Source organism: Rhamphochromis longiceps, linkage group LG14 (assembly GCF_057381845.1).
Source record: "Rhamphochromis longiceps isolate RC_006_pf linkage group LG14, R_longiceps_female_GT1.1, whole genome shotgun sequence".
NCBI classification, from domain to species: Eukaryota; Metazoa; Chordata; class Actinopteri; order Cichliformes; family Cichlidae; genus Rhamphochromis; species Rhamphochromis longiceps.
The window spans coordinates 15,918,670-15,946,577 of record NC_140570.1 but is presented as its reverse complement, the minus strand read 5'-3'; the positions used below and the strand labels follow the sequence as shown (position 1 = coordinate 15,946,577).

The window sequence follows — 27,908 nt, the reverse complement described above, 5'->3', positions numbered from 1 at the left end:
ATGTCCAGTTACCTTTGACCCTTTGACAGTGTATAAAAGATGACTGTAATTCCTAAACACTCAGCATTTTTGTAAACCGCACTTCAGCCACAGTCCTTATTTTTTGGTTTAATATCCACTGTGGTGGTGTACAGAGGCAAAACAGCAAAACTCTGTTTTTGTCCAACAAATAATGGACCTGACTGTAATTAGCTCTCACCATTGTTTCGACAACAAAGGCTTTCTACTGATCAAAGATTTATATGATTACATTTATGTAATTATTGACCCAAACCAAGAGGCTGTTGAGCTCTGGGTTCTTCTTAGGAATTAAAGTGCCTCAGTGGGTGTTGTATGTGGATTACAAATATCTTATTCTTAACATTTGTGACTTTACACAGTTCAGTTCAATAAGGAGAAATCATTAGAAGGAACTGAACAGGATTTATTGATTTACAGAATTCAGTTGTGCTGTTTGGCGATTACACTCCGATGGCCCATCACAGCAGAATGAAATCTCCTACACGCACCCAAGAGTCTGCATCTATTTTTATGCTTCATTGTATGTGTGTGTGTGTGGGGGGGGTGGGGGGGGGGGGGGGGGGGGGGGGTGAGTAGGCTGATGCGATTAGCCAGACCCAGTGGAGTGAATAATATTGTGTCTGGCCCGAGCAGGAGGAGTTGGAATATAGCTGTTGCTCTTTATTATTATACTGTAGTTCGTCTACTCCACAATCAGATATGCACAGAGTCATCTGTGTGCGTGCTTCTACGCACACCCATCGTACAAGACTGTTCCTTGCCCGATGATGCCTCTTACATGCATGAGACACTTTGTTAATCTCTGTTACACATGCATGAGTTCTCATGCCACTTTGTGTGTGTGTGTGTGTGTGTGTGTGTGTGTGTGTGTGTGTGTGTGTGTGTGTGTGTGTGTGTGTGTGTGTGTGTGTGCGACAGCATGCTTGATGTTATTGATATGATTTATGTTTTATGCCATTTTGACCAGTGTTTTGAATTTTCGTGCATTTTTGATCGTTCTGTGTTATTTTTGAGTTCTCTTGTATCCTAGGTTATTCTGGTCAGCATGGTTTATTAGATTTCCCCTCACGTCGCCCTCTGTGTATCTGTGAGTTCTTGTGCCTCGTTTCCCTTCCTGTTTTATTCTATGTTTCCCCAGCCCGTCATGTCTGTGCTCTCCCTTCTGCTCCTCCGTGTTCTCTCTCCCCCTCCAGCCTGCGTCTCAGTGTACTTCCTGTTTTACTTTGATAGTCTCGATAATCAGTGTAGGTCGTGTTGTGTTTGGTCCTGCCCCGTCTAGTTATGATTATTCGTGTCAGCTGCGTTCCTTGTGTGCTCCCACGTCCCTCGTTATCTTTCTGTGTGTTTATGTCCGCGTCTCCCTCAGTCCTTTGTCGCGTCTCCTTGTGTGCCTCCCCGTGTGATTAGTTATGTATTTTCCCTGTTTAGATTTGTACCGTTTTGCCTTTTTTCCCAGCAATAAAGCTGTGTTTTTGAGTTCACGTCCCGCTCCTGTGAGTTTTGCATTTGGGTCCTCACCTTCCTGCACACAGCCAGTTAATGACAATTCAATATTCATATGTGTCTACAGGATCTCTGCTTTTTGTTTGGTATTAGTTTCTAAGCCTTAATGTTGCTCCGGGTTCCCTCAGTGAGCCTTTTCTACAAATTACTCTGTATAAACATTTGCAAGAAAAAAAAAAGAAGGGAAAAAAAGCTCAGCTTGTCTCACTGTGGCCTTGAATTTATGCTCCTTCACATCTTATCAGGCAGACCAGCTGCTGAAGTGACATATAATATTTGGACACAAGATCAACAAATCAATGAGGTTTACCCTTTCTAGCTGACTCCGCTTTATCTCCCACACTGTCTTTCTTTCTTAGACTTCACACAGACAATTTTTGAGCTTTTATGTCTTTAGCATGTCTGTGGTATGTGGGCTGTAGGTGGTTTATGTGTGTATTTTGTTTTTTCATTTACGCAGTGGGCAGGGGAGTCTTTGTTAAAGTCAAAAGCAGCCAGGGACTGTGAGTGCATTATTTGGTCTCAGACAGTTGGTCAAATTTTTGTCACTACAGTCTGGCTTTACAAACAGATGGCTGCTATTTCTGCTGTATCGAGTAAGGAAAGGAGTTATCTTGTCCTAGGGCTGCAGTTGAACTGATGATATGTTGTCTCCCCCACAGTGGATGCTTGTTTAATGTTGCCCTATTTACATAAAAGGGAGAAAAATTGTATCACATGTGCAGTAGATTGTTTTTATTGCAAGGCAGGATATTTTTAATGAGTGAACTGTGCGTGTTTGCAGGGATGTTATGCTAGAATCTCATGGCAGAGCCCTTAATATGATGAAGGAAGACTTCACTAAGCAGCTGGCCACAAAGGTAAGTCTTTATCAGTATGAACAATAAATCTTTAAATACTGATACACAGCAATAAAGAATATGTTACTAAGCCAGTTTGTGTAGTCATTCAGTTTTTTGGGGTTTTTTAAGCAGATTTTTATTTATTCCACCGTTTATTTTCCAAAAATGCCCCATTTGTCTCCTTTCAAATGCTTGCACTGCACAGCACCCTGAGCAGCCTGGCATCTTAAGATCATTTTGACGTGGTCAAGCATTTACATGAACACGGTGCAGCTGAATTACGTGGAAGAAAGATTAATACCAGTCCTATAAAATAAACACCATCCTAGACGCATTGTCAGCAGCAGATGACTAGCGGTGTAATTTGTACAATGCATTGTTTTAATTTTGTATGCTGAAATGAGTGCATCAGTTTACCGATGTCAGACATTCAGTTCCCGAGTGCTGAAGTAAACAAACGTTTAGGAGAGCGTCCAAGCTGTTGTCACAGTTCAGAGGAGTCTAATAGGGAGAATCCTGACTCACACAATGTGGACAACATTACAAGACACCAGGACCACCAGTCTGTTTAACACCAGATAAATTGAACACACAAACACACACGCACACAAAACCAATCTGCCTTTTATTAGTCAAACAGTACACTGTCTGCCTGTCTGGCGGCAAAAGTCACTGAGGTTTTGCTGTGTGTCACAACAAAGAGGCCATTTCACCAGAAAAAAGAAGGAAATTAAGCTGCTTTCTGTCTCGCTTCTTTCTTTTTTGCTTATGCTGATTAATGTTTATATGAGAAAATACGGATGCTTTGCTCGAGAGCCATAACAAGCAAGATATTTGTGGACAAGAATTCAAAGAAGCATGTTTGACTTGACGTATGCACATCTCCATCACTACCTCAGGTCTTCTACACCCTTAAAACACATTTAACCCCAGAAATCGCATTATAGAAATCTTAGTCTTGAAGAAATCTGCTTGCAGCAATCAGAGAGAAACAGTATGACAGAACTGACTAAACAGGTTGCCATACTCTAAAGTTATATTAAAAGCGATTTATAATGCTGCTGAAGTGTTCTCTCTGTTCAGTCCATAAAGACTCCGCCCTCCCGTCAGCCATTTCTCTCGTTAGAGCCATCTGTCTGTCTGTCAGAGGCACATCTGTTAAGGAGCTGAACGGAGAGTGCACGGACAATCTGTTTTCGCTAGGCTGACTAACAGCAGAAAATTACTAGACAAAAATAGTTTTCACGTAGGCTCGGCAGGAAGAAATCAGTGTTGTTGTTATGTATTGATTAACCGATCTTACAGCAAAGGCCTGCGGTGAAACCAAAAAGCTTGTAAAGTTGCAGGTTGCCTTTGGAGAGCCTTGTTCAGTCATTACAGAGCATGTTGAAAAGGTGTTTATTCAGAAAACCACTCAAGATAGACAATTGGCAATTGACTGGCAAGCAGTTTCAAGGCAAGGTGAGGCCTGTTCCCTGATTATTTTATGAAAAATAAAGCAGGTATAATATCTATACTTGACTCAAAGTGTTACATTTTTTAATAGCTTTTCAGCTAACCCTGTCAGAGAGAGAAAAAGCTTTAGAAGGGACTAAATCAACAATCTGGTTTATTCTTAAAATGAATTAATGCACTGAGCAGCTCAGCAACATCAAGAAGGTCAGAAAGACCACAGAAGATGACTAAAGTGCATGATGACAGAATTATTTCCGTTATTAAGAAAAACAGCTGCAAACCAAATCAAGAACACACCTAAAAGAGGTAGTAGTGTCATTGCCACCGTCTGTAATCAACAGACACCCTGTGAATGAAAATACAGCGAGTTTACAGCAAGGTGCAAACCACTGGTTAGACTTAAGAGCAAGAGGGCCAGATTAGACTTTACTAGAAAACATCTGAAAGAGGCTGCACAGCTCTGGGAAACATTCTTTGTACCGATGAAACCAAGATGAGGTCAAACAGCAAAGAATGGAAAAGAAGAAAAACATCGTATCATCTGTCAAACATGATGGAGTCATGTTATGTGCCCCTGCCAGTAGAACTGGGTCACTAGTGTTTATTGATAATGCGAGTGCTAATAGGATAATTTCTGAAGTATACTCTCCACTCAGATTCAGCCAAATGCCGCAAAACTGACAGACAGTGCTTCACAGTACAAGTAATATGATGACTCAAAGCATACTGCAAAAACAACCCACGAGTTTCTCAACATAAGGAAATGGTTTCTGATCTTAACCCATCAAGCGTGGCTTTTAAGTTACTCAGCGTGGCTGCAGTACAGTCCTGACATCAGGACATCAGGACACAGTCATTGACTGGCCAAAGATTAACCTTCCAAGTATTAAAAACAATCCCTATATTTAAAACTATATTACTTTGTCTAATTAATTTTGAACCCTTGAACATGGGGGGCTGTGTATAAAAATGTCTTAAGAAATTAATAAAGTCTTAATGCAAATTCCCAAACCCCTAGAATTAAAGCTAAAAGCCTCCACTTCAATCATATATAGATTATTTGACTTTAATCTATTGTGGTGTACAAACCACCAGCTGTATCTAGGCTGTCAATTTAAAATTAATCATTTAAAATAATTACAGAATTGCTTTAGGCATTGTACTCCTAAGCCTGGACAAGTGCCGGGCACAAATATAACACTGGAACACACACAGCACAAATACACATAGATGTGAAGACATTGACACATACTTTATTTGGACTAAAATACTTACGAACACACACAAACACACACATCCATATGGGTTATTGTTCATTCTGGGCTTCCTGATTTCACATGAATTTATACCCATGAAAAGGAAGCGGCCACTCTGGTGCGCTTTTTAAATACAAACGACAGCTGTGTACATACACACACACATACACTCGCTCACAAAAGGATATACACATACAAACCATCCATGCTCTTCACACGTACATTCAGCCAGCAAAGAGGAAGTGGTGTTTTCTCGTTTCATCCAACACACGCAATCTTAGTCTCTCATACAGTTCAACAAACCAAAACCATAATATGCATGCACGCACAAGGTCAAATACACACATTTTCACACGCCAATCTGCCCTTTATTTTCGTCTCTGACACCCACAGGCACTATTTTTCTTGCACTTGAAGGAAAAAATGCACAAAGACACATGCACCAGATAAACACATACAAAATCACAATGGTCCCAGTCCCGGGCGCTGGTGCACACTTTGTCTGATCTCTTTGCTGGTGGAAAGAAAACAAGGTGGCCTTGGCCAAGCCGGGCTAAAAATATGTTGCATGCAACTTTGGCCCCCGCTCTGAAAGCTGGTGTTTTATGTCCCAACAGTTCTTTTTTGGACTGCAACAGCATTGTGACAAGGCCAGTCACACTGCTATCATTGTAACACACTCTAACAAAGCGTTCCTCTCACATAGTGTGAAAGGAGTTAGGACATTGTTTCTGTTTTGAGCTTGCATCACCACTGAGCTGCAACACAGCATGGAACAATACAGCGTTTGTCAAAGTGTTTTATAAGATATTAGAAATTTAGTAGTAAAGAGGCAAATAAGAATCAAGGGAAACCACAGAGGAATTAAACACAACTTTGTGTGGGGTTTGGTGGCCAGACATCTTGATGTTGTATAAATATTTTTTACCCAGCTGTTTGATAACACCACTTTTATTATTTTCTGTGTGTCTCGAGCTTTTTCTTTCTTTCTTTTTTGCACTGACAAAGCTGACAAAGCCTTGTGTGACGTTCCTCCTTCCTGTTTATATGATGAAGAACGCCACACTTGGTCTGAATCAGAGACCAGCCTGAGGATGTTCTTTGTCTCAATGACAAAGTCTCTTTCTGTTTTAATTAGCTTTGCTGTTGTGCAAGTGCAGTGCTGTTGTCATTATTGTATGCAAGAATAAACATATGTAGGCTGGTCTTGTGTAAATGTTTTTGTGTGTGTGTGTTTGGCTTTAATTCTGTAGCTGACTGCTGCCCTAGAAGAGCAAAGATCCCAGAGTTCATTGCACCTGAGGGAGCAGATGGAGAAGCTTCGCCGGGAGATGGACCTAGAGCTGACAGTGGACAGGGAGAAGAGCCAGTTCATGCTTCTACAGTGTCAGCAAGACAGGTCCCAGCTTCAGCAGAAGGTGCATAGGTGTTAGGTGAACATGAGTGTTGTACACATCAAATTCCATTACATAAATAGGAGCAAAATGCATGCAGTTCTTAAAGCCTTTGTTCACAATATCAAGCTTTTGTGGTTGTCCTTTTCAATTTTGCCCCCCTTTATATCTCATCTTTCATTCACTGTATTATGAGAAAGAAATCTGAACAGATGGCAAGCAGACAGATTATTCTGAAATTGCAGATAAGAGGACAGAGCATGTGCTTCGCCGAGTACATCCATTCTTGTGTTCTCTTTTGTAATTTGCCATCTGTCAACTTTTTCCTTTCTCTTTTGGCCATTTTACTTCCCTGTGTGTCTGTCTTTGTTTGTTTTCTCTCTGCGACTTTGTGGCCTCTAGAAATGTAAGGCCAGGATCTGCTTGCACCAGCTTTTTGTAAAACTTTCAGTTTCTGGGTAAAGTTCTTCCTGAGTTCTTTGTGAGTAGTAACTCTTTTCAAAGTAGGGAATTTAGTACTCACTATGCATCAAATTCAAGTTTTCACAGGACTTGGTAGCTTGTAGAACAAATTTTAGCAATAATAACTTGAAGTAATCTGTATGACTTCATCAGTCTCTCACGTCATTGTGGAGGAATTTTGGTCCAGTCTTCTTTTCAGTTCTTTGAGGTTTGCTGGCATTTGTTTATGCACAGCTCTCTTAAGGTCCCTCACCAGCATTTCAGTCAGGCTGAGGCCTGGACTTTGACTGGGCCATTGCAACACCTTGATTATTTTCTTTTTCAGTCATCCTGCTGTAGAGTTGCTGCTGTCCATGGGATCTTTGTCCTGTTTATGACCCAGTTTCAGCCAAACTTTAGCTCAGACAGACGACCTCACATTTGACTCTAGAATACTTTGGTATACAGAGGAGTTTGTGATTGACTAAGACAGGGGACCAGTTCCTGTGGTCGTCACGTCTCCACTACTCTTCTTGATAGTTGATATGAGGTGTTTGTGCTGATATGTTCGCTCTGTGTTTGTTTTTCTCCAAACAAGGTGCTGTGCATTATGGCCAAACATCTCCACTTTGGTCTCATATGTCCAAAGGACATTGTTGACATTCAAGTCTCGAGATTTGTTTGGATGAATTTTGTAAAAGTAAGCGGTGGTGCCATGCTCTTTTTAGAGAGAAGAGGCTTTCTCCTGGCAATACTTCCAAACAAGCCATGGTCGTTCATCTTTTCAAGTGTATTTGATTATTGGCACCTGGCTGTTACTTTCCCTCTTAGGTCCCAGTCAGTCAAGTCTACAAACCGGTTCACTGAGAAATAATGTGTATTCCCTAACCAGTCAGCAAGTGGTTGTTGGAAGTTGCTGACTTTGATGTGGTAAAAACGTCCTTGCAGCTGCTTTGGTCACTAGCAGATTATCTGCTGACTTGTCTGCAAACACACGCCAACTACTTACCCTAGCAAGAGTTAAACTTGAAGAAGTGTGACACAAACCAGAAACAGAGAAACTTGGCCTTTAAAGTAAAAGGTGTGCCTTTTGAAATTTGTTGTTTGCAGATTTAAGGCACAACTTTTACTTTGAAAGTGAATGACTGCTTGGTCAGTAGTTGGCGAGTATTAGCAGACACTCTCCTGCGCAAACTTTGGGCGAGTGCAGTAAGCTGCTGGTAATTGCAAGAATGTTTTCAGTGCAGTGGTATTTACCTCTTTGCAACCAATTTTACCTAGTGACTGCCGGGAACGTCCAACAACCACTCATCAGCTTGTCACTGACTGATCTCTAGGCCTTTGAGGATGAGGCTTTTGCAATTGATTTCACAGCAACTGCTGGTAAACACTTACAAACAATCTGAGAATATGGTTTTTGTTTACCAAGGTCTCTAGGCCTGTGTGACTCAGGCTGTAAATCATGAAAAGAATTAAGGGTATACTTCGTTTTTCACACAGTGCTTCTGAATTTTGTCTTATTTTTGTAAATAAATACTGATGTGGTGTAATAGATCATGTGTTGTTGTCTGAGGTTTTGTATTTAAATTTACCTAATTTTAAGGACCTGATAGCTTATGTAAAACCTTAGAAAGATGGTGTACTTTCTTTTTGACATGGCCTTAATTGACTGCAAAAATTTGAAGAAAATATTTGCAGACATTTGTGCATTAATTAGTAATTAATTCTTAATCTAGTCAAGTTATAGTAACAGTGTGACTAAACTAATGTTTCAAAATAGTGGTAACTTTTTTCTAGTGTGGGCTGAAAAGAAGCAAATTAACCACTAAATTTGGGAACTTGTAGAAGTTCCTCTAGCTATTTATGAGGCTTGCATAACAATAACGAGTAAAAATAAAGAGTCTTAAACCATTTCTGTATTGGGACTGTATCAGTTCCTTAATAGCTTGTAGGACGTCTTCATTGAATAGCTCGCTTCAGTTCATGCCACAGCTTGCATGTCATTTTCATGCAAGTCTCAGTTAGTCTTTGAAAACATGAGTTTTCTTCATTGTGACGTTGATTTACTTTTGCGATGGTTGTTATAGGTGATTGACTGCAGAACACTCACCTGTTGTGTTACCTCTCCCTTTTTTTCCCTTCCTGGTGGCCCTCAATTAATACCATCTGTACCACGCCGGCAGGCCCGGCCCTAACCAATCTGGCGCCCTAGGCAAGATTTTCGGTGGCGCCCCCCTACATCGGCAGTGTCGTGTATGTACTCACAAGAAACCGAATAGCTTTGTCTTTGACCTTTTTTTTTTTACTTAAAGAAAGCAAATTCACAATCAGAATAATTAACAAGATAAAAAAATATATGAATAAATAAATGAATACAAAAAATAAAAAATGAATATATGAAATACAATAAATTTTACATACATAAACACAATAAAACGTGTCAACAAGTTGGATAAAATAAATTAAAAATACAATATAAATAAGGCACTGCACAAAACAAGATATTAAATAAACCAGCATCACTGGTGGGTTGTGCTGCTGATGCTACATCACTGGTGGGTTGTGCTGCTGAAGTGGAGGCAGCAGCGGTAGATGTGGTAGATGGCCCAGGGGTGGGATTTAGAAACTTCAACAGTGCATCTGAAGAGAGGAGTATGTGACACCACTGAGTATTAAAGTCTAATAATAAAAACATATGATTCCAGGAATAAAATGAAATGATATAATATAAATGAAAAACCAAAGAGATATATGTATGATGTTAACTCTTATGCAAATTAGATTAGATTCAATTTATTGTCATCATTACAGTGAAATGCTGAATAGCAGAATGCAAAGTAACAGTATAATATCATATGAGAATGTTATGTTATGATTATCTTTGACCGAATCACAGCAGTGCTCATATTAAAAAACAGCATTCCCTCTCATGTGATATTGCTTAATTAACATTAATGATGTGCACTTTAACAACTAGGCTTACAACTATAATATATACAGGGGTGGAAAAGTGACTATTACCTGCAGGGTAAACGTTAGCTAACAAGAAGGCAATAACAATGTAAACAAAAAACACCTGCTTAAAAGATGAATACAAATGAGGAATGGTGGGAAAGGTGGGAGTACTGTAATTACCTAACGTTACATTATTATTTTCCATAACAATTTAGCCCCCTCCACAATATTAACTGACGTTAAAACAGTTAATTAGCTATTTATTGATTAGCAATTAGCGAATCATGTAACATTAGCTTAATGCTAAAATTTTAGGTTACTATCACATTCAGACAAATAATTTCATGTAGGCTAACGTTACCTACCTCTGTCTTTTTCTCGTTTCTCCTCCTCTTCTTTTCTCTTTTTTCTTCCCTGGGCACCTGACAGTTTTGGCCGTTTTGACATCTTGTGTTGATTTTTTGATGTGGTGACGTCCAAAAGGAACCATGATACGGGAAGGGAGGGGGCGCACCGTGCGGGGAGGGGGGGGGCGTAATGTTGTAACAAATAATATTTCTATTAAATAAGCTTTACTTTGCATTTTAATTAACGTGGGATTATTTTTTGTATTTAGAAATAATAGTACCAACTTTTTTTTTTCTCAACATTTGTGGCACTGGCGTGGCGCCCCCTGATGGACGGCGCCCTTAGTATTTGCCTATACGGCCAATGCCACGGGCCGGCCCTGCACGCCGGACAGTGAAATTTATGGAGATGGATGTATTGCTTGTCCACATATTTTAGAAAAAGTATCAAAAATCCAATTCCAACCTCTATGTAGCATTGGACTTTTTTTTTTTAATTTTCCATATAAAGCTTGATACCTGACTGTTAATGTTGGAAAGATTCTGTTGATTTTCTGTGTCAGATTTTAAATCCAGATGTTGGATATGTGATAACAGTAGATGATGACGTGCGGGTTAGCAGGTTTCCCACACCCAAAATATATATCCGCCCACATTTAAACTGCTGATGGTAGGAGACAACAATAAAAGAGAAAGCAAAACACAAACCAGTGTCAAGATCACAAATTTGACAAGCAGTGAATATGCCCAGTGTAGTAAAATGCTAAATTCCCCCCTCAAGCCCTTCAGCTCCTACTGTGTCTGTCACTGCTAATTCCCTTCCTGCCCACTTCTGGAACAAAGTCTAGACGAGGTCAAAGAAAACATGTTGTCCCCAATATATGAAGCAGAAACGCTTGAAGCTTTTGCATTTTTATGTCACCTCGATTTCCCCGTAGTCCCTGAAAGACATTTTAATGAGTCCGTTTGAAATCCACAAAATGCCAGACAGCATCATTTAAAGAGATCCACATCTCAAAACCGTCCTGTCCTGTTTAAACAGTCTTTTGTTTACTATAAGTAACTGTTTTTATTCATGGATTAAAACATGTCTTCTTTTGCAGTTGGAGAAGAGTGAAATGAAACTGCGGGAACTGCAAGAGGTACTGCAGCAAGAGTGGAGGAGCAGGGAGGACAAGAGGAGAACCCAATATGAGGAGAGGAGGAGAAAAGAGGAGGAGATACACCGACAGGCGATGGCGAATCTGGTCCAGGCTAAAGCAGCGATAAAGCTAATGACTGAGAAGAATGCTGAACTACAGGAAGAGGTGTGCGCATGGTTTGTCTAACCATGGGTGGAACCGTGGAAGGTTTCTCAGTTTTTTTGTTCTTCAGGTGAATTTAAAACAGAAAGTGTGCATTTGCAAACAAAGACATTTGCCTTAGCTTCACTTGTTCGTGTGCAATCCCTATTCACACAGGGCGCATATTTACGTTAGCTTGATCACAGCCAGAGGCAGTGAGCGAGAAAGTTTAAGATGAAGAGAGAGCGAGAGAAGCGAGAGACAGACAGAGTTCATATTTGCTTTGGCAGCAGAGCGCGCAGTGTTGGATTTCTGTGCCAGTACGTTTCAAAATGGAGTCGAATTAAATTGCGAAGCAGCACATAAAGAGATGGAAGCGGCGCAAAGAGGAAGCAGGATGGGGCGTGCATATAAAAAGTTCAAATGGAGGAATGAATAAAAGAAGGCCAGTGTGTGCACGTGTTTGAGGGAATGAATGAACGATAGCGCGGGAGCAAACTTTATGAACAAGAACAAAGACGGGACAGGAAAGAGAGCTTCCTGTAGTGATGAGCTTGACTTTGCCAAACATTCTGTGTGTGTGTGTGTGTGTGTGTGTGTGTGTGTGTGTGTGTGTGTGTGTGTGTGTGTGTGTGTGTGTGTGTGTGTGTGTGTGACTTTATTTTTTATATGTTTTTGGTAGCTTTGGTATCTGTGTGTTATTCTTTTCTGTCTGTAAACACCATAGCTGAGAGTTCTGAGTGAGTGGGGGTGGGGTCCTGTTAATAGTCCACCAAAATTTGGCCTGAATCCACCAAGGTCTTAAAGGTCAACTTCATGATTTACTGGCCAAAATTGACAATAACATTGATTCTTACAGTGTGGTCTATATTGTCATAGATAGTAATGTATACAGATTTAAAATATTTGATATCTGACCTCCAAGGTTCATAGATCGATCTGATGGTCAAAGTGATAATAAAGCCATATAGAGATTTTTAAAATTATGTTTCTTGACCTCTGACCTCTTCTTCAAGGTCAAATAAGGTCAAATTTTCATACTTTTAAAAATCTGCTGCCTTATTTTGTATTGGCAACATTTAGGAAATGATACTGTTACATGGGTATTCTAAATATCACATTATAGCTGACCTCTGACCTCAATTTTACACTCCAGAAATATACTGCAGTGTAATATTATATAACAAGTTCGTGTTATTCATGTCTAGTTATTTACAAATCAATGCTTATTATCCATTACCTACTCCTACACAACGAATGTGTAATCAAAGTAAACATCTGTCATGCTGCCCTTATCTGATTTTTAATGCACAACAAACTTTTTAAATTAAGTTTGAAAAGAACAAAGAAAACTAAATGAATCCATAATACACCACAGTTCCCTTAAAAGTAAATGCTGCCCAGAGATTTAGCTGCCTTGGTTAAAGTTTGTGCTCTCAGAGTGCTTTTCTTTAATATTGCTTTGGCAATATGCTTTTTGGAAATTTAGTTTCAGAAGCCTGTAATTAAAATGTGTACCAGGTATGTAAGAACTTTTAAATCATTTGTGGCGAGCCGGCCAGAGATAAAATCCAGAACCCTAAAGTTTTATTTCAGACAAAGGTCATACACACAGAGACAAAGGGGGAGGCAAAAGAGAGTCCAAAAAAACGGTGTAAAAGTAAGCGATGAAGAAACCAAGCAGGAACACAGGGAAGTTAAAAAGAAAAAGAAAATGAAAAAGGGAATACAATCTGGGAAATGTCTGGAAAGCTACGCTGTGTAAAGTACAAGTTCTGGCAACTGTAAAGTGAACAGTGGTTTGTGTATATACTGAAGAGACTGACTGGCTAATTGAACACAGGCAGCATGTAAAAAGCAGAAATATCGAGCAAAGGGCAGAAGTAAACCAACAGACGAATACAATTCTCCAAATTAAAGTGGAACAACCAAAAAAAGAACCAGAAACGGGGGAATTTTCTGTCCTTTCACATTACTAGAAGTAATTAGAGCCACAGTTAGTATTTACATTTAGGTCCTTATATATTTGGACCTAACTAAACATAGTTTACTGAAATCTATTCCAATTATAGTTATATATTGGACATGGACATAATTACTAGACTCTCAGCTTTCCTTTGACTGCATCCATATTTAAATTAGATCAAGGGTTTAGGAGTTTCAGCTCCTTAACATGTGTCACTTTTTAAAGGGACCAAAAGGTAATTGATTCAAAGGCTATTTCATGGACAGCTGTGGGCAATTCCTTCATTGTATCACTATCAATTGAGCAGATAAAAGACCTGGGCTTGATTTGAGGTGTCGTGCTTTCATCAGGAACATTTTGCTTTGAACAGACAACGTGCAGTCAAAGGAGCTAAAAGCTATCCTTAAGCTGCAAAAACAGAAAAAAAAAGATCTGAGAAATTGCTACAATAATAGTAGTGGCAAAATCTACAGTTTGGTACATCCTGAGAAAGAAAGAAAGAAAGAAAGAAAGAAAGAAAGAAAGAAAGAAAGAAAGAAAGAAAGAAAGAAAGAAAGAAAGAAAGAAAGAAAGAAAGAAAGCAAGCAAGCAAGCACTGGTGAACTCAGCAATGCAAAAAAAACCTGGACGTCCACAGAAGACAACAGTGATGGATGATTGCAGAATCATTTATATGGTGATGAGAAACTTCTTTACAACAGCCAGCCAGGTGAACAACACTCTCCAGGACGTAGGCGTATCATTATCCAAGTCTACCATAAAGTGGAGACTGAATGAACGTAAATACAGAGGGTTCACTATAATCTGCAAGCCACTCATAAGCCTCAAGAATAAAAAGGCTAGATCGGTCTTTGAACTGTCAACCTCTACCAGAGTGAAGTAAGAAAACAGTATGGAGAATGCGTGGAACAGCTCGTGATCCAAAGCATACCACATCATCTGTAAAACCGCGGAGGCAGTGTGATGGCCTGGTTGTGCATGGCTGCCAGTGGCACTGGGACACTAGTGTTTATTGATGATGTGACACAGGACAGAAGCAGCCGAATGAATTCTGAGGTGTTCAGAGACATACTGTCTGCTCAAGTCCAGCTAAATGCAGTCAGATTGGACAGTGTTTCATAATACAGATGGACAATGACACAAAATATACAGCCAAAGCAACCCAGGAGTTTTAAGCAAAGAGGTTGTATTCTTGTATGGCCAAGTCAGTCACCTGATCTTAACCCAACTAAGCATGCATTTCACTTGTTAAAACTTTGGACAGAAAGGCCAACAAACAAACAGCAACTGAAAGCCGCTGCAGTGAAGGCCTGGCAGAGCATTAAAAAGGAGGAAACCCAACACGTTGTGATGTCCATGAGTTCAAGACTTCAGGCTGTCATTGCCAGCAAAGGGTTTTCAACCAAGTATTAGAAATAAACACTTTATTTTCAGTTATTTAATTTGTCCAAGTACTTTTGTTCCCCTGAAATGACGGTATTGCGTTAAAAAAATGCTTTAGTTTCTGAAAGTTTTATTCAATCTTTTTGCTTAACACACTGAATTAAAGCTACATCTGAGTTGTTTCATTTAAAATTCATTGTAATGTACAAAACCAAAATTATTTTAAAAAGTCTCTGTCCAAGGTAAGTCCAGCTTTAAATGTTTAATCTTCAGTTGAAACACATTGTGAAGACATCCCACTATATGAGCTGCAATAGTTTAAGCAACAGTGAAATATTAAATTATGAAGAAAAAGTGCTTTAGGATCATTTATGTTGCATTTTTATTTGAACTGTACACAGCCACATAAAAGCATCACAGGCAAAATCTTTGTGTATTTTTTAAGTTGTTTCTGTTAAAAGAAATGTTCAGTTTGAACTTGAAAGTAAAAGCAAAACTCACAGAAGACTCATCAGAGGAGACGAGCCATCCCTAATCTACAAAGGTCGTTATAGTCAAGTCATCTTCTTCTCATCACTGCTTAATCACCTTGGTTTCCTCTGCATGACTGTCTCAGTCATGCAGCTGAGCTTTGTATCGCTACAATCTGTCAGCCCTCTAACGACCCTCCCCCTTTCTGTCCGCCCACCGTCTCATCAGCGGTCTCCCGTTCGAAGCGCCCGTCCAAATAGGTTAAGCCAATTCAAGGTGTCCTGATGCCAATTTCACAGCTGACATGCTCTTTTAATGTCATTCATGGACCTTCAGCACAGCGGCTTCTCCCCCCATCACCACCCCGCCTTTCTGTTCTTTGTCACCATATTTGACTGCGCTGTGACTGTAGTTAGAGAAGATCAATCAGTATAACGCTTCTAGATTATCTTTCCTATTCAAATGCGAGCTTTCACCGCCCTTTCCTCTATGAAAAATGGTCACTGGATTTCGACTATGAACTTGTTATGTCATTATGCCATTTCGTTGGTCAGATACTGTTGCAGCGTCTTGGCAACTTCCTTCAAATGACCTCTCACCAGCAGTCACGTCAGGTCCAGAATGTGATGAACTAAGCCTGTCCATTGTCGATTCAGCTTCCTTATTAAAGCAGTTTATTGAGGTTCAGCAAAAAAAGTCATAAACATATGCACCAACAGCAGAAAAATCAGACAAAGAGGGACTAACTTTGGTTCTTGTGGTTCTCCAGTGTATTCTGGAGGTGAGTTTGGCAGGTTAAGAGGGAGAATACATGCTCATAATTCATTAGTACAGCCATGATTCAGTTTTTCATTTCTAAGGACATACTGTCCTGAAGAAGAAGGAGAAGAAGAAGAAAAAATCCAAATGGCAAAATTATTTTAGTGCAGTGTCCATAATTACCTGAACCACAAAGTCTAAAAGCTTGTTAGAAGTTACATTTTTATTTTTATTAAGCGTTACATTGCATCACATGCTTTTATTTATTCTATTTCTGTTTCTGTTGCTCTGCACAGACCTCTTTCTGAAAGAGGCGGGTGTAGCTGCAGCTCCAGTTTGATTTAAAGTTGCACATGCTGAAACCGAGCTCAAAACTGTGCAGGCGTGGAAGAAATAATGAGCTGTGTGTTATTCTAAGCTGAAACATACACACTCTGGGGACATGTGGTACTTGCATTAACTGGTTAAAAAGGGGTATAATGTGGAGCCTTTAGTAACTGTAAAAAAGTGATATTCAAACAATAGCATTGCAGATGCTGTGGCCTCTTTAGCGTGTCACTCTGTGGCTGGAGCAGTATGGAGATCAAGCCAGCAATAACTGCATAATCTTCTCCTATTCGGCTTGAATCTCTCCCCTCTCGCTGCTTTGCTTTGTTTTTTTCTTTCTTGCCCGTCCCCTGAACTCTGTCTCTATTCCTTTATGTTGTCTGTTTCTGTGTCCCGGACTCTCCTTGTCTCCCTCCCCCTCCTGTCTGTCTGTGGCTTTGTTGCAGCTGACCAGGAGAAGAGGGAAAGGTCACACTGTGTCTGAGGGATCAAATGGCTAACCTTTAACCCCCCCCACTAACCACTGAAGTCACACAACAGAGAGAACACACACCACATGCAACGTTGCGTGTGCAAACATGCACTCCACAGTAGATCTGCATCACTAAATACAGTATGTATATGCTGATGAGGGTCTTAAACTGTATTTTATGTGCATTTGAGTGTGTGTGTGTGTGTGTGTGTTGCCAGTGGAATGTGGTTTACTGTGTAAGATTAAAAGCAGGGGCTCTGTAAGTTTGCGTGTGACTTCTTTCTAATAGCCCTGTAATCCTGCTCTCACTAGGAGCCCCTATTGCAGCTAGACTGGCATGCATGACATCACACACACGCACACGCGCACGTTTACATGATCTAACACATGGCTGCATATAAACATACAGGATGGAGACTCACATACACACACTTAGGAAGTGGCCCAACGTGTGCAAACAGTTTCACACACACACACACACACTCTCACAATAATAGCGTGAGGTGCGACACAGCACGCAAAGCTGGAAAAGTGTGTCACAGGCATCTGTTAACACGTGTACATATGCTGACAATTGTAGACAGATAATTATATATAAAATATGAATGTGAAAAGCCGGTATACACGCATTTACTGTATGTCCTCCATGATGGGCCTGTCTGAGAAGCAGATGTGGATGTACACCCTGGGGCCAGGGCAGTATTTACACACAGAGACAATCTCACAGTCACATTCTCAAGTCAAGAAGTGCGTTTATGTTTCACGCACACACACACACACACACACACACACTTTAAAAACACACGCAAAACTCACATTAAAGCATTTTTTGATGATGGCTTTGTGAGTGTTTGATGTATAGTGTGGCTAGTGAGAATATTAAAGGCTTAAAATTTACATCCAGTGCTTACTCAGACAAATCTGAAAGCAACATATTTCATTTTATTCTGGATTAAATTCATTCATCTTCAGGGTGCCTAAATCATCGGTTTTATCTGACACGCCTGTGAAAGCATTAGCATTTAAGAGTCCAGACACAAACACAGGAGCAGCGCATTTTTGCTTAGCCTAGCTCCGAGATGTAGTTGATTGACCCATTTCGGTTCTTCACATTTGTTTCAGTTTTTAGTGCTGTTAGCAAACTGATGAACCTCATCACACTGATAAAAGTAACAAAAACAAGTAAAAGATTTAACAATTTTTTTCAAACAAATGTAAATTTATAATCAATACCTCCCAATGGCTTAATTTATCAGACTTTAGGTGGATATTAGTGTGTCTCTGTTTTTATTATTCCTTGTATGAATGCTCTTAAGCAACTGCACATCTACCAAATACCACACAGTCAGCTAGCTGTCTGTGCACTGCCCTGGTTTTGTAAATATTGGAATAAAAGCACTGTTTTGCAGCCAGTCTGCGACAGTGGTATTCCTGCTTACACACAGGCCTGGGGAGAAGGTAGACTGGGCAAACAAAACACTGCATCTAAGAGTGAAAGTGAATGTGGTGCATGCTAACATGCTAAACAACACAATATAAACACATTGCAAGGAGAAATAAACAGACCAGATGGCCAGTAGAGCAAAATCTGAAAAAGAAGGATGCCTCACTCAACCTTTAAAGTGTTATTTTCTTCATGCAAGTCAAGTAGCCTTTTTTTAGCCTTAAAATTCATAATTAGAGTGTAAAAAATCCATTATGGAAGCTGTGCAGTCTATACATCACCCCGCTCTTGTGCTAAAAGCATGTGGGAGTGATTGCCGTAAGATTTGTGTGGTGTTAATTGTTTTGAGTCCACACAGACTGCTTACAAAGATCCGCCTTTTAGTATCTGTTAAATTTTGGTGATTAGGTTTGTCACTTCACCATTTTTGGGCTGCAAGCAACACGTGTGTGTTATCAAACAGCAGATGGCCATAATGATGCAAACCATTGAAATGGCACATGCTTGTAATTAAATGAGCCAATAAGCAGTCTTTATTGCCATGTGCCATATTGGTGGGAAATGCGTGTAAAATTAGGACAAAGCTATGGAGGGCTTTAAAAGAATGCCTATTTAATTTTTAAATGTTTGCCTGTGAGTTAAACCCAGCCCTTTACTTCCTGTTCCTGGGGCCCTGGTGCGTTGTGCATCCTGTGTAGTGAAAAGGTGATTTTTGCACTGGTTTGTCTCATTTACACACACCATAGCTCAAAAGTTTGCACATTAGTCAGGTAGAAGCCGGATGCCTAATGCAGCTTGGGATATTTGGTGAGGAGGTGAATGCAGTAAGCATGTTTTACAGAAAAATAAAACTTGCACAGGGCCCTGGTTAATCACTTTATCCATATTTGCCATTTATGGTCTCAAACAGTCACAACCCCTCCTTTAAACTGTAAATATTTAGCCATTTTTGCCAGTCATGCAGAGATTTAACAAATGAAGTACAGAGTGTATTTTATTTGTTAAATCTCTGCATGACTGAGTCAGCTTTGAACTACTGCTTTGAACTTGAGCTAAGCTTGGTTCAAAGCTGATTAGCTCATAAAAAATAGGTTAATATTAATATGTGTGCATGAGAAACTGAAACAGAGGTGAATTGTTCCTTCTTTATTTGAAAATAAAACAAAAGTTGTTGATGAGATCCTCTGAACGATTCATTTTTTGTTCATATCCAGGTAACGTTACTCGAGGACACAGTAAGGCGGGAGTGTCAAGAGAGGGAAGAGCTAACTGCTGCGCTGTCTCAGGCTCGCCAGGAGCTCCTCGGGCTGCGATCCCAGGCATCTCATCAGGACACCTTAAAGCTTTCACTTCCAGACCACTTGGAGAGACACACACCAACAGGGAACAAAAATGTACACAAACACGGTCAAGCCCGGGCACCGCTCACTCGCTCTTTGGCCTCCCCAAGCAGACTCCGGCCTTCGCCCGCCTGCACAGACAAAGGCAGAGGCCAGGGCACGGGTGGAGAACAAGTGGGATTGGGGAATTTGGAGTCCTGGAGCAGTGGGAGAGTGCTAGGTGGAGAAAAACAGAAAGAGGTGACACTGCCCAAACTGAAAACAAGCTACACAGTGAGTGAAGTCAAACGTAAGGTCAATTTAGTGATGGAGAGGAAGGAGACGCTCTGAAAAGCAAGCCAAACAGGCCTGTACGTGTGTTAATCAGTTACTGAACGAAGCAGATATCAATAGTAGTTTAATTATGTTTTTTACATTCGTTTTAATAGCATCTTATTTTTCTTTTAAACTAATTATCTGACTGACTACTTTAAAAGTTGCACACACACACACTCAGATAAGGCACTGCGCCTGAGTCCTTGTTTGCACACTAGTAAACTCTCAGTACACACACTCAGCAACAGATATGCACTTGTTTTCTCACAACCTGACTCACGCAGACTCACTGGCACGCACAGGATTTCACAAACAACGCACACTCAAATACACACACACACACAGCTTTAAGGAGCATGACAGCATGTCCCTTGCTACCCGTGGACACAAACAAAAGGCAGGCAAACACAAAAGAAACTGTATGGTAAGCATCCCCAGACACACAAACACACACACACACACACACACACACACGCACACACACGCACACAACAACAATTACCCAGCCTTCTCCCCTGAGGCTTTGTGTGTTATTGACATCATTCACTCTGTGGAAGGTCTTTCCATCCCCTCCTCCTCCTCTCTTTTCCTCTTCCCCTACATTTGGGATAAATTGGCATGATGGGAGAGATGTGTGTGTGTGTGTGTGTGTGTGTGTGTGTGTGTGTGTGTGTGTGTGTGTGTGTGTGTGTGTGTGTGTGTGTGTGTGTGTGTTTGTGGCATGGAACTATTTTCCCTGCTTACTGGCACACATGCACACAAGCCTTCGCTCACCCCGTGTCCCTCTTTCCAATCCATCTGCGAGACAATGCACACGTGCACTTCATTCACTTAAAAAAGGTGGGGGGGAAAAATTATTATATCCTGCCAACATTTCCTGTTTGCCAGAACACACACATATGGTTTATCTGCTAAAAAACCTTTGTCGGCGTGGAGAGGATGTTCTCAAACAAAGACTGTGTGCCAGTAAAACCTGCACATATGTTCTTCGAAGGGTTAATAAGACATTTACCACAACACGTAAAGGGGGGAAAGTTTACCTCAAGTTGACTGTCATCATTGTAGTAATAAATTTGCTACTGGTTAATTGCATTTTTCAATTAGGTTGTCACTTACTTCAGAGGCTTCCACTTGCTGTAAGCTTTGGTGATTCTATTGACTTCCTTATAATAAAAACAACAAGATACTGGTTCTTAGTGTGATTTAAGTGCATTTTTTGTGCTTTGTAACAAGCACAGTGTTGGCTTCCTGTGTTTCAGTGTGTGGCCTTGTGTGTGTTTTATACACTGCCTGTGACTTTGCCGTGTGTGAGTTTTCAGAGAGTGATTATTTATATCCTAACTCTACCATCACTCACCTTAAGTCACAGAAAGTTCTTACTTGTATAATTGTGTCCATAGTGTACTGTCCATTTAGGTGTAAGAGGAAGACTTGGCTTACTTCTTCAAATTTGAGCTACATTTCTTCTTCTTCTTCTTCTTTTGTTCTATATTAGTTTTTTATATACATAACTGCTTGTGTGAGTGAGAAAATAGGCTTCACAGTGGAATCTTGACCTTGATCTGGAATTGTTGTTAACAAAGCAATCCCAGATTAAGCTCTGTGTACTCACTTATCGCAAATCTTCTTGCCTTATCACATGACCTTCATCACATGGAGTTTGTTCAGTTGTTATGGAATTGTAGAATTTTACTCTTTAATATTGTGAGCACTTCTCATGCACGTGGGCTCTCAACTGCTAAGGTGAAACTGGATAATTCACAATTTAATTAATCTTTTAATCAACAAATTATCATGGACTATGTGTAAATGATGTGTAAAAAGTGTAAAACAAAATATCTGCAAAATCAAACATTTTATTATTAATCTCACAGGAACATTTTAATTCGATAAAGAGGAAATTCAAGTTTCCAGCTAACAGTTGCAAGCTTGATTAGCAGCTGCTAACTAACATAGGAACAATATGCTGGTTCACTCGCTAAAACCAGAGTGATGACTTTAGCCCATTATTAGCCAAATTATTGCATTAAAAACACCACAAACACCATCAGGAGTACAAGTTCAGTGATGTGAATTCGCTCATGTGACATCTAGCACATAGCTAACTGTTACACTGTTAGCTGTCTCAGTGTGGCCGTGCCCCTAATAATGCAAACTTTAAGCATTAATATCCTTTAAATGTGTCAATGATTAAAAGAAATCAGAGCCATTGAATGGAAGACTTGCGCCATCTCCATTCACTTCAATGGACCTTTTTTGTTTTTTTACAGGAAGGGCAGAGTCTTACAATAGCTATGAAAGTTAGCAACATATGCTAGCCATGCTAGAGATATAGCAGCACAGAAGTTTAAAATGCATTTTTAAATTTAAGAAGTTAAAAAACAACCTTGTATGTTACCGGCACATATTTAAACATCCAGGAACTATTTGATAGTGATGTGCGGTACCACAGATTTTCTTTCCGGTCCGATACCAAGTAATATTCAGGGTGGTATCGACGATACTGATCCGATACCGATACTTTGTACAAAAACTTATTGTATTTATTGTATCTCAAATTATAGCATCATAATGATTACAGGACATCAGATTACTTGTTCTTATCACTTAATAATGCAGAGTTCATCATATAGAAATAAAAAAAACTGAAGTTGTGCGCTATTTGAACACCTTGCCTGCCTGCTGGACTAAAGGACTCCGTGAAAGACGTCTGTCTCGCCCTAGCAGCACCTGTCCCTGTCCTCCTCTTCAGCCTCAACATTAGGGATGGGTATTGATAAGATTTTCATGATTCCGATTCCATTTTCAATTCTGTTTAACGATTTGATTCTTTATCGATTCTCTTATCGATTCTTTTTTTTTTTTTTTTTTTAAAGAGAACACTAAGGAATATACTTTTTTCTCACATGTCCATCACTCCTACTCTCGTCTGGATTATTTTTTGGTCAGCAGCTCACTGCTGAACGACATTTCAGACACTGAGATTCACCCTATAGCTGTCAGCGATCATGGTCCTGTATCTTTAACACTAATGCACAAGAATAATACTACGCCAAGAAAAAACTGGAGATTTAATATATCACTACTTAAAGATGAAGACTTTATTAAATATTTTAAAAAAGAGTGGACTTCATATTTGAACTATAATGACACTCCCGAAACATCAGCTTCTGTTCTATGGGAAGCAGGGAAAGCTGTGATGAGAGGTAAAATAATTTCTTTCTCATCACATAAAAAGAAAAAAGAAAACAAAAATATTCAGGAATTAGAAAAAAACATCAAATCACTAGAAGAAGCCTACGCGTCCCACCAAGATCAGGAAACATTGAACAAAATACGCAAAACAAAACTAGAATTAAATGAGATAATTGATAAAAAAACAAAATTCTTAGTACAAAGACTACGCCTACAAAATTATGAACATGGTAATAAATCCGGTCAATTTCTAGCAAACCAGCTAAAAATAAATAAAGAAAAAACAACTATATGTGCTGTTCAAGATTCATCTGGGAACACAATATATGAACCGATACAAATAAACAACATTTTCAGGGATTTCTATAAAACGTTGTATTCACCACAAATAAACCCATCTAAAAAAGAAATTGATCAGTTTTTGGACAACATAACTCTTCCAAAATTATTGGACACTCAAGCAATGGCACTGGATTCACCACTGACACCAGGTGAACTCCAGGAAGCCCTGATAAGTATGCACAATAATAAGGCTCCAGGTCCAGATGGCTTTCCTGCAGAATTCTACAAAGAATTCTGGTCGATTCTAGCACCAGTTTTCTACAGAACGTTGTTGGAAATTAAAGAAAAGGGCAGACTTCCATCAAATATGAATTCTGCAAACATTAATCTCCTGCTAAAACCAGGCAAAGACCCTGTATATCCCTCAAGCTATCGTCCAATATCCCTTATAAATGTAGACCTTAAAATAATCTGCAAAGCTCTCTCAAAGAGACTGGAGAAAATAACCCCCCTCTTAATTCATCCTGACCAAACTGGTTTCATAAAAGGTAGGCACTCATCAACAAATACACGTAGATTACTTAATTTGATAGACTACTCATACAGTAAAAACCTAGAAACTACAATATTCTCTTTAGACGCAGAAAAAGCATTTGACAGAGTTAACTGGAAATTTCTATTTGCAACTTTACACAAATTTGGTTTTGGATCCTCTTTCATAAACTGGTTAAAAATATTATATAATTCCCCAACAGCTTGTGTTAGAACAAATGACCAGACATCCTCCAGCTTCTGTCTCTTGAGGGGCACCAGGCAGGGATGCCCACTCTCCCCTTCACTATTTGCAATTTTTATTGAACCACTAGCAGCAGCAATTAGACAGAATTCAGTAATTAAGGGCATAAAATGCAAGAACGTGGAACATAAAATCAGCCTTTATGCGGATGATGTGTTACTCTTTCTCCAAAATTCACAAACCAATATCTCTGGGGTGATTGAATTGATAAACTCTTTTGCAAGAATATCAGATTACTCAATTAACTGGTCAAAATCTACAGTCCTACCGATTAATTGCTCCTTCCATAATTCCTCTTCTACACCACTGCAATCGGGAAATATAAAATATTTAGGTATTAATGTTTCTCCCAAGCTTGCAGATCTAACTAAATTAAACCATATCCCACTTTTAAAGAAGGTAGAAGATGATCTGGCTAGATGGAAATGTCTACCCATATCACTCATGGGAAGGGTTGCCGCTATAAAAATGATGGTCTTACCAAAAATAAATTATTTATTCTCAATGATCCCAACTAAACCGCCACAAGATTGGTTCAGATCTCTAGATTCATGTATGTCCAAATTCCTTTGGAAAAATAAACCCCCACGTATAAGCTTAAAAACACTACAAAAGACCAAGGATAAAGGAGGACTAGAACTGCCTAACTTTCAGCACTACTTCTTAGCCAACAGGCTTCAGTTTATCTCAGGATGGCTAAAACACACCCTCTTAGATGAACCTTGGCTAGATGTAGAACAAGCACTCTGCAATAATCTAGAGATCTCAGACCTACCATTTATCAGCTCAAACATCCAACGACATGAATGCTTTAAAAGCATCAACATCAGCTCTTCTCTGACAGCATGGTGGGAGTTTCTAAAATTGACGGCGTCTTCATTAATCCCATGCAAACGTACACCTATCTGGAACAACCCTGACATATTACAAAACAATAATATGATAAACTTTTCAGATTGGAGTGATAAAGGAATCAAATATTTAGAACATATATACTAGAAGGAACAGAATTTATTTCATTTGACGGACTAGTTACACAATATGGGATCAACAAGAAAAGATTTTTAGAATATCAACAAATTAAATCCATAGTAAAAAAGAAATTTAAACCGGGTCAAGTTGAACTACAAACACCACCAAGTGTGGTTCAATTTCTTACTCTTAAACCCCCCAAATTACTATCCAAAATATACAGAATGCTTTCTAAAACAGATGAATCAATATCACTTCCTATTGCAAAATGGGAAGCGGATTTATCAGTTAACTTAGACCTAAACTTCTGGTCTCAGATTTGCTTAAAAACCTTTCATCTAATTAGAAATCCCAGTCTTCAATTAATTCAATACAAAATATTACATAGAGTGCACTATACAGGTCATCGGATGTTCAAGATGGGCTTTACGTCTACCAACAACTGCTCACACTGCCAAACCAATTCACTGGACAATTATATCCACGCTCTTTGGTTCTGTCCACCAGTTCAGAAGTTTTGGCGCGAGATATGTGAAGACTTATCGAAGTGTCTGAAATGTAACATTCCAACTTCCCCCTTAGTGTGTTTGTTGGGCAGCTTAGATAATGTCACTTCAGAAAAGAATATCGCCCATATGGTTTTCACTGCCCTATGCATAGCCAAGAAAACAGTCCTCATGAACTGGAAAAATAAAAATAATCTTAATTCTAACCAATATAGAAATTATCTATTAGATTACATTAGTCTTGATACAGCCTCTGCCACCACATCAGATCAATTGCTCTGGGCTCCTTTGATCAGCTCCATCACCTAGTGGGGGTGGGGGGTCATAGTTTGGTCCCGCCTTCACTGTTGTGATTGGTGTGGGGGTAGGGACAGGCTTAGGGCGTCGGGGGGTTCCCCGGAGGCATCTTCCTTGGGGGGCTCAACCCGGGGTAGCGGTCATGTCCGGTTAGGGGCTCTGTTGGCTCTCCGGTGACTGTTTCCTCGCGGCTGCGTGCAGCGGGGCTAGGGGAGGGTCTGTGCTGACGGACGTGGGTTACTGACCTGGTAGCCTGGTTGGCCCTGGGTGGGTCCGGGATGGGCGTGAGGTTCTGGGGGCGCTCCGTCTCTGGGCTGGGACCCGGACTGGGCCTCGGGGGCTTGGGTCCTGGTTGGTGTGTTGCCGGGGTTGTGGGCGGGTGGGTGCATGGGGGCCCAGCCCTGGAGCAGGGTGCCGCCGGTGCGTCGAGCCACCTGGGGGGCTCTTCAACTGGTGGGGGAGATTGTCACATCTTGCAGGAGCTTTCCTCTCCTCAGGAGCTCCCTCTGCAGGAGGGGGAGATACAGGAGAGGTGGAGGAAGATCTCAGCCTGGGTGTTTATTGTCTTATGTAGTCTGGAAGATGAGTGGATGGTGGGGTGGGTGCAGTTTTCTCTGTGGTGGGGTTGGGTGGACTGTCCCGGGCTCTGTGGGGCCGGGCGGCACTGCTGCACTGGGCCCGGTCTGGATGGGCCTGGGCCCCCTTTCCCTGGCGGGTCGCGGAGTATGGGGGTGCCTACTGGGGTCAGCGGAGGAGCTGGCCCCAGGGAGGGGTCACTTGCCCCTCCCTTCCTTCCCTCCCCATCTCCAGCTGCCTCCCTCTTCCCGCTCCACCACAACCACCCACACATGCAGGGCCTTGGAGTAGGGGTATGTCACCAGGGTGCAGAGGAGGCTACCCCCCCCCCCCCCCCCCCTCTGTCCCCTTCTGGCTGCCTCTGCCTCAATTTTATCCCACAACTTAGACATTCACATTACTCACACTCTCATTACACATACATATAGGATCTTGGGGGTGGGCACGATACACGGAGTCCAAAGTACCATCAGGGTGTACACCCCACCCCTGGCATCGTTGCCCACCTCTCAATTTTAAATACATGTAGACATTGAGGGCTAGCAGGAGGGACCATACGCTTACCTGCTGCTCTCTGGCAGGTAGCTCCATGCCCTCCTGGGTTTTAAATGCACCTTAGAACACACATGCATCAACATTACAATGAGCGGGTGGAGGGAGGTTTGGAGTCTTCTCTCACCCCCGTTCTCTGCGACCTGCTGGAGCAGGGGGGCTAGGAGGAGGAGTTGGCCGTCCGACTGCGGTCTGGAGTGTGGAGCCTTCCTGCTGCTGCGGAGTCGGGGTGGTCTGCCTCCCCCCACCGCAGGGAAAAGGGAAACACCACCTGGGTCTGGGTGCAGTTCCCCCCTCCAGGGGCGAGGGCACCTAGACCCGGTTTGTAGAGTACGCTTGGGGAGTGTGATCGTGTGTACAATGTCTCTTTATGTCTGTCTCCACGTTGGTTGAGTGTGGAGTAAGTGCATATGAGAGCATGAGGGTGGGAATGGATGTTTGTATCTGTGTGTGCCTGTATGTCTGTGTCTATATGTCAGGTTGGGTGTCAGGCGCCACCTCTCTGGGGACATCTCAGGCCCTCCAAGGTTTGGAGGCCTATCTCCCCCTACCACCACTTCCCCTGCCAGTGGCGGACCCCCTCAGACATCGGTGCGTTGGTGGTTCTTTGTGTCCGGGGATGGGCGTCCAGGTACACACCGGCTCACTCCTTGGCGGCCGCTTATCGGGGCCTGGAGCCTGGGGCTCGCTCGGGCCACTTCGGAGGTGGGGTGCCCCCGGCCTCTCGGCCTGGGGCTCGGTCACTCAGGCGCAGCTGG

General features: G+C 41.0%; 1 protein-coding gene across 1 annotated transcript in view; it reads left to right on the top strand.

Moving 5' to 3' along the window:
- Positions 1–21,019, top strand: part of lekr1 (Leucine-, glutamate- and lysine-rich protein 1) — a 104,618-nt gene extending 83,599 nt beyond the window's left edge. The window contains exons 9-12 of the mRNA XM_085380715.1: positions 2,309–2,384; positions 6,331–6,495; positions 11,318–11,521; positions 19,534–21,019. Coding sequence (XP_085236841.1) covers positions 2,309–2,384; positions 6,331–6,495; positions 11,318–11,521; positions 19,534–19,989 — 901 coding nt within the window. The 3' untranslated portion in view covers positions 19,990–21,019. The remainder of the gene's footprint in view (positions 1–2,308; positions 2,385–6,330; positions 6,496–11,317; positions 11,522–19,533) is intronic.
- Positions 21,020–27,908: the final 6,889 nt, after the last annotated feature.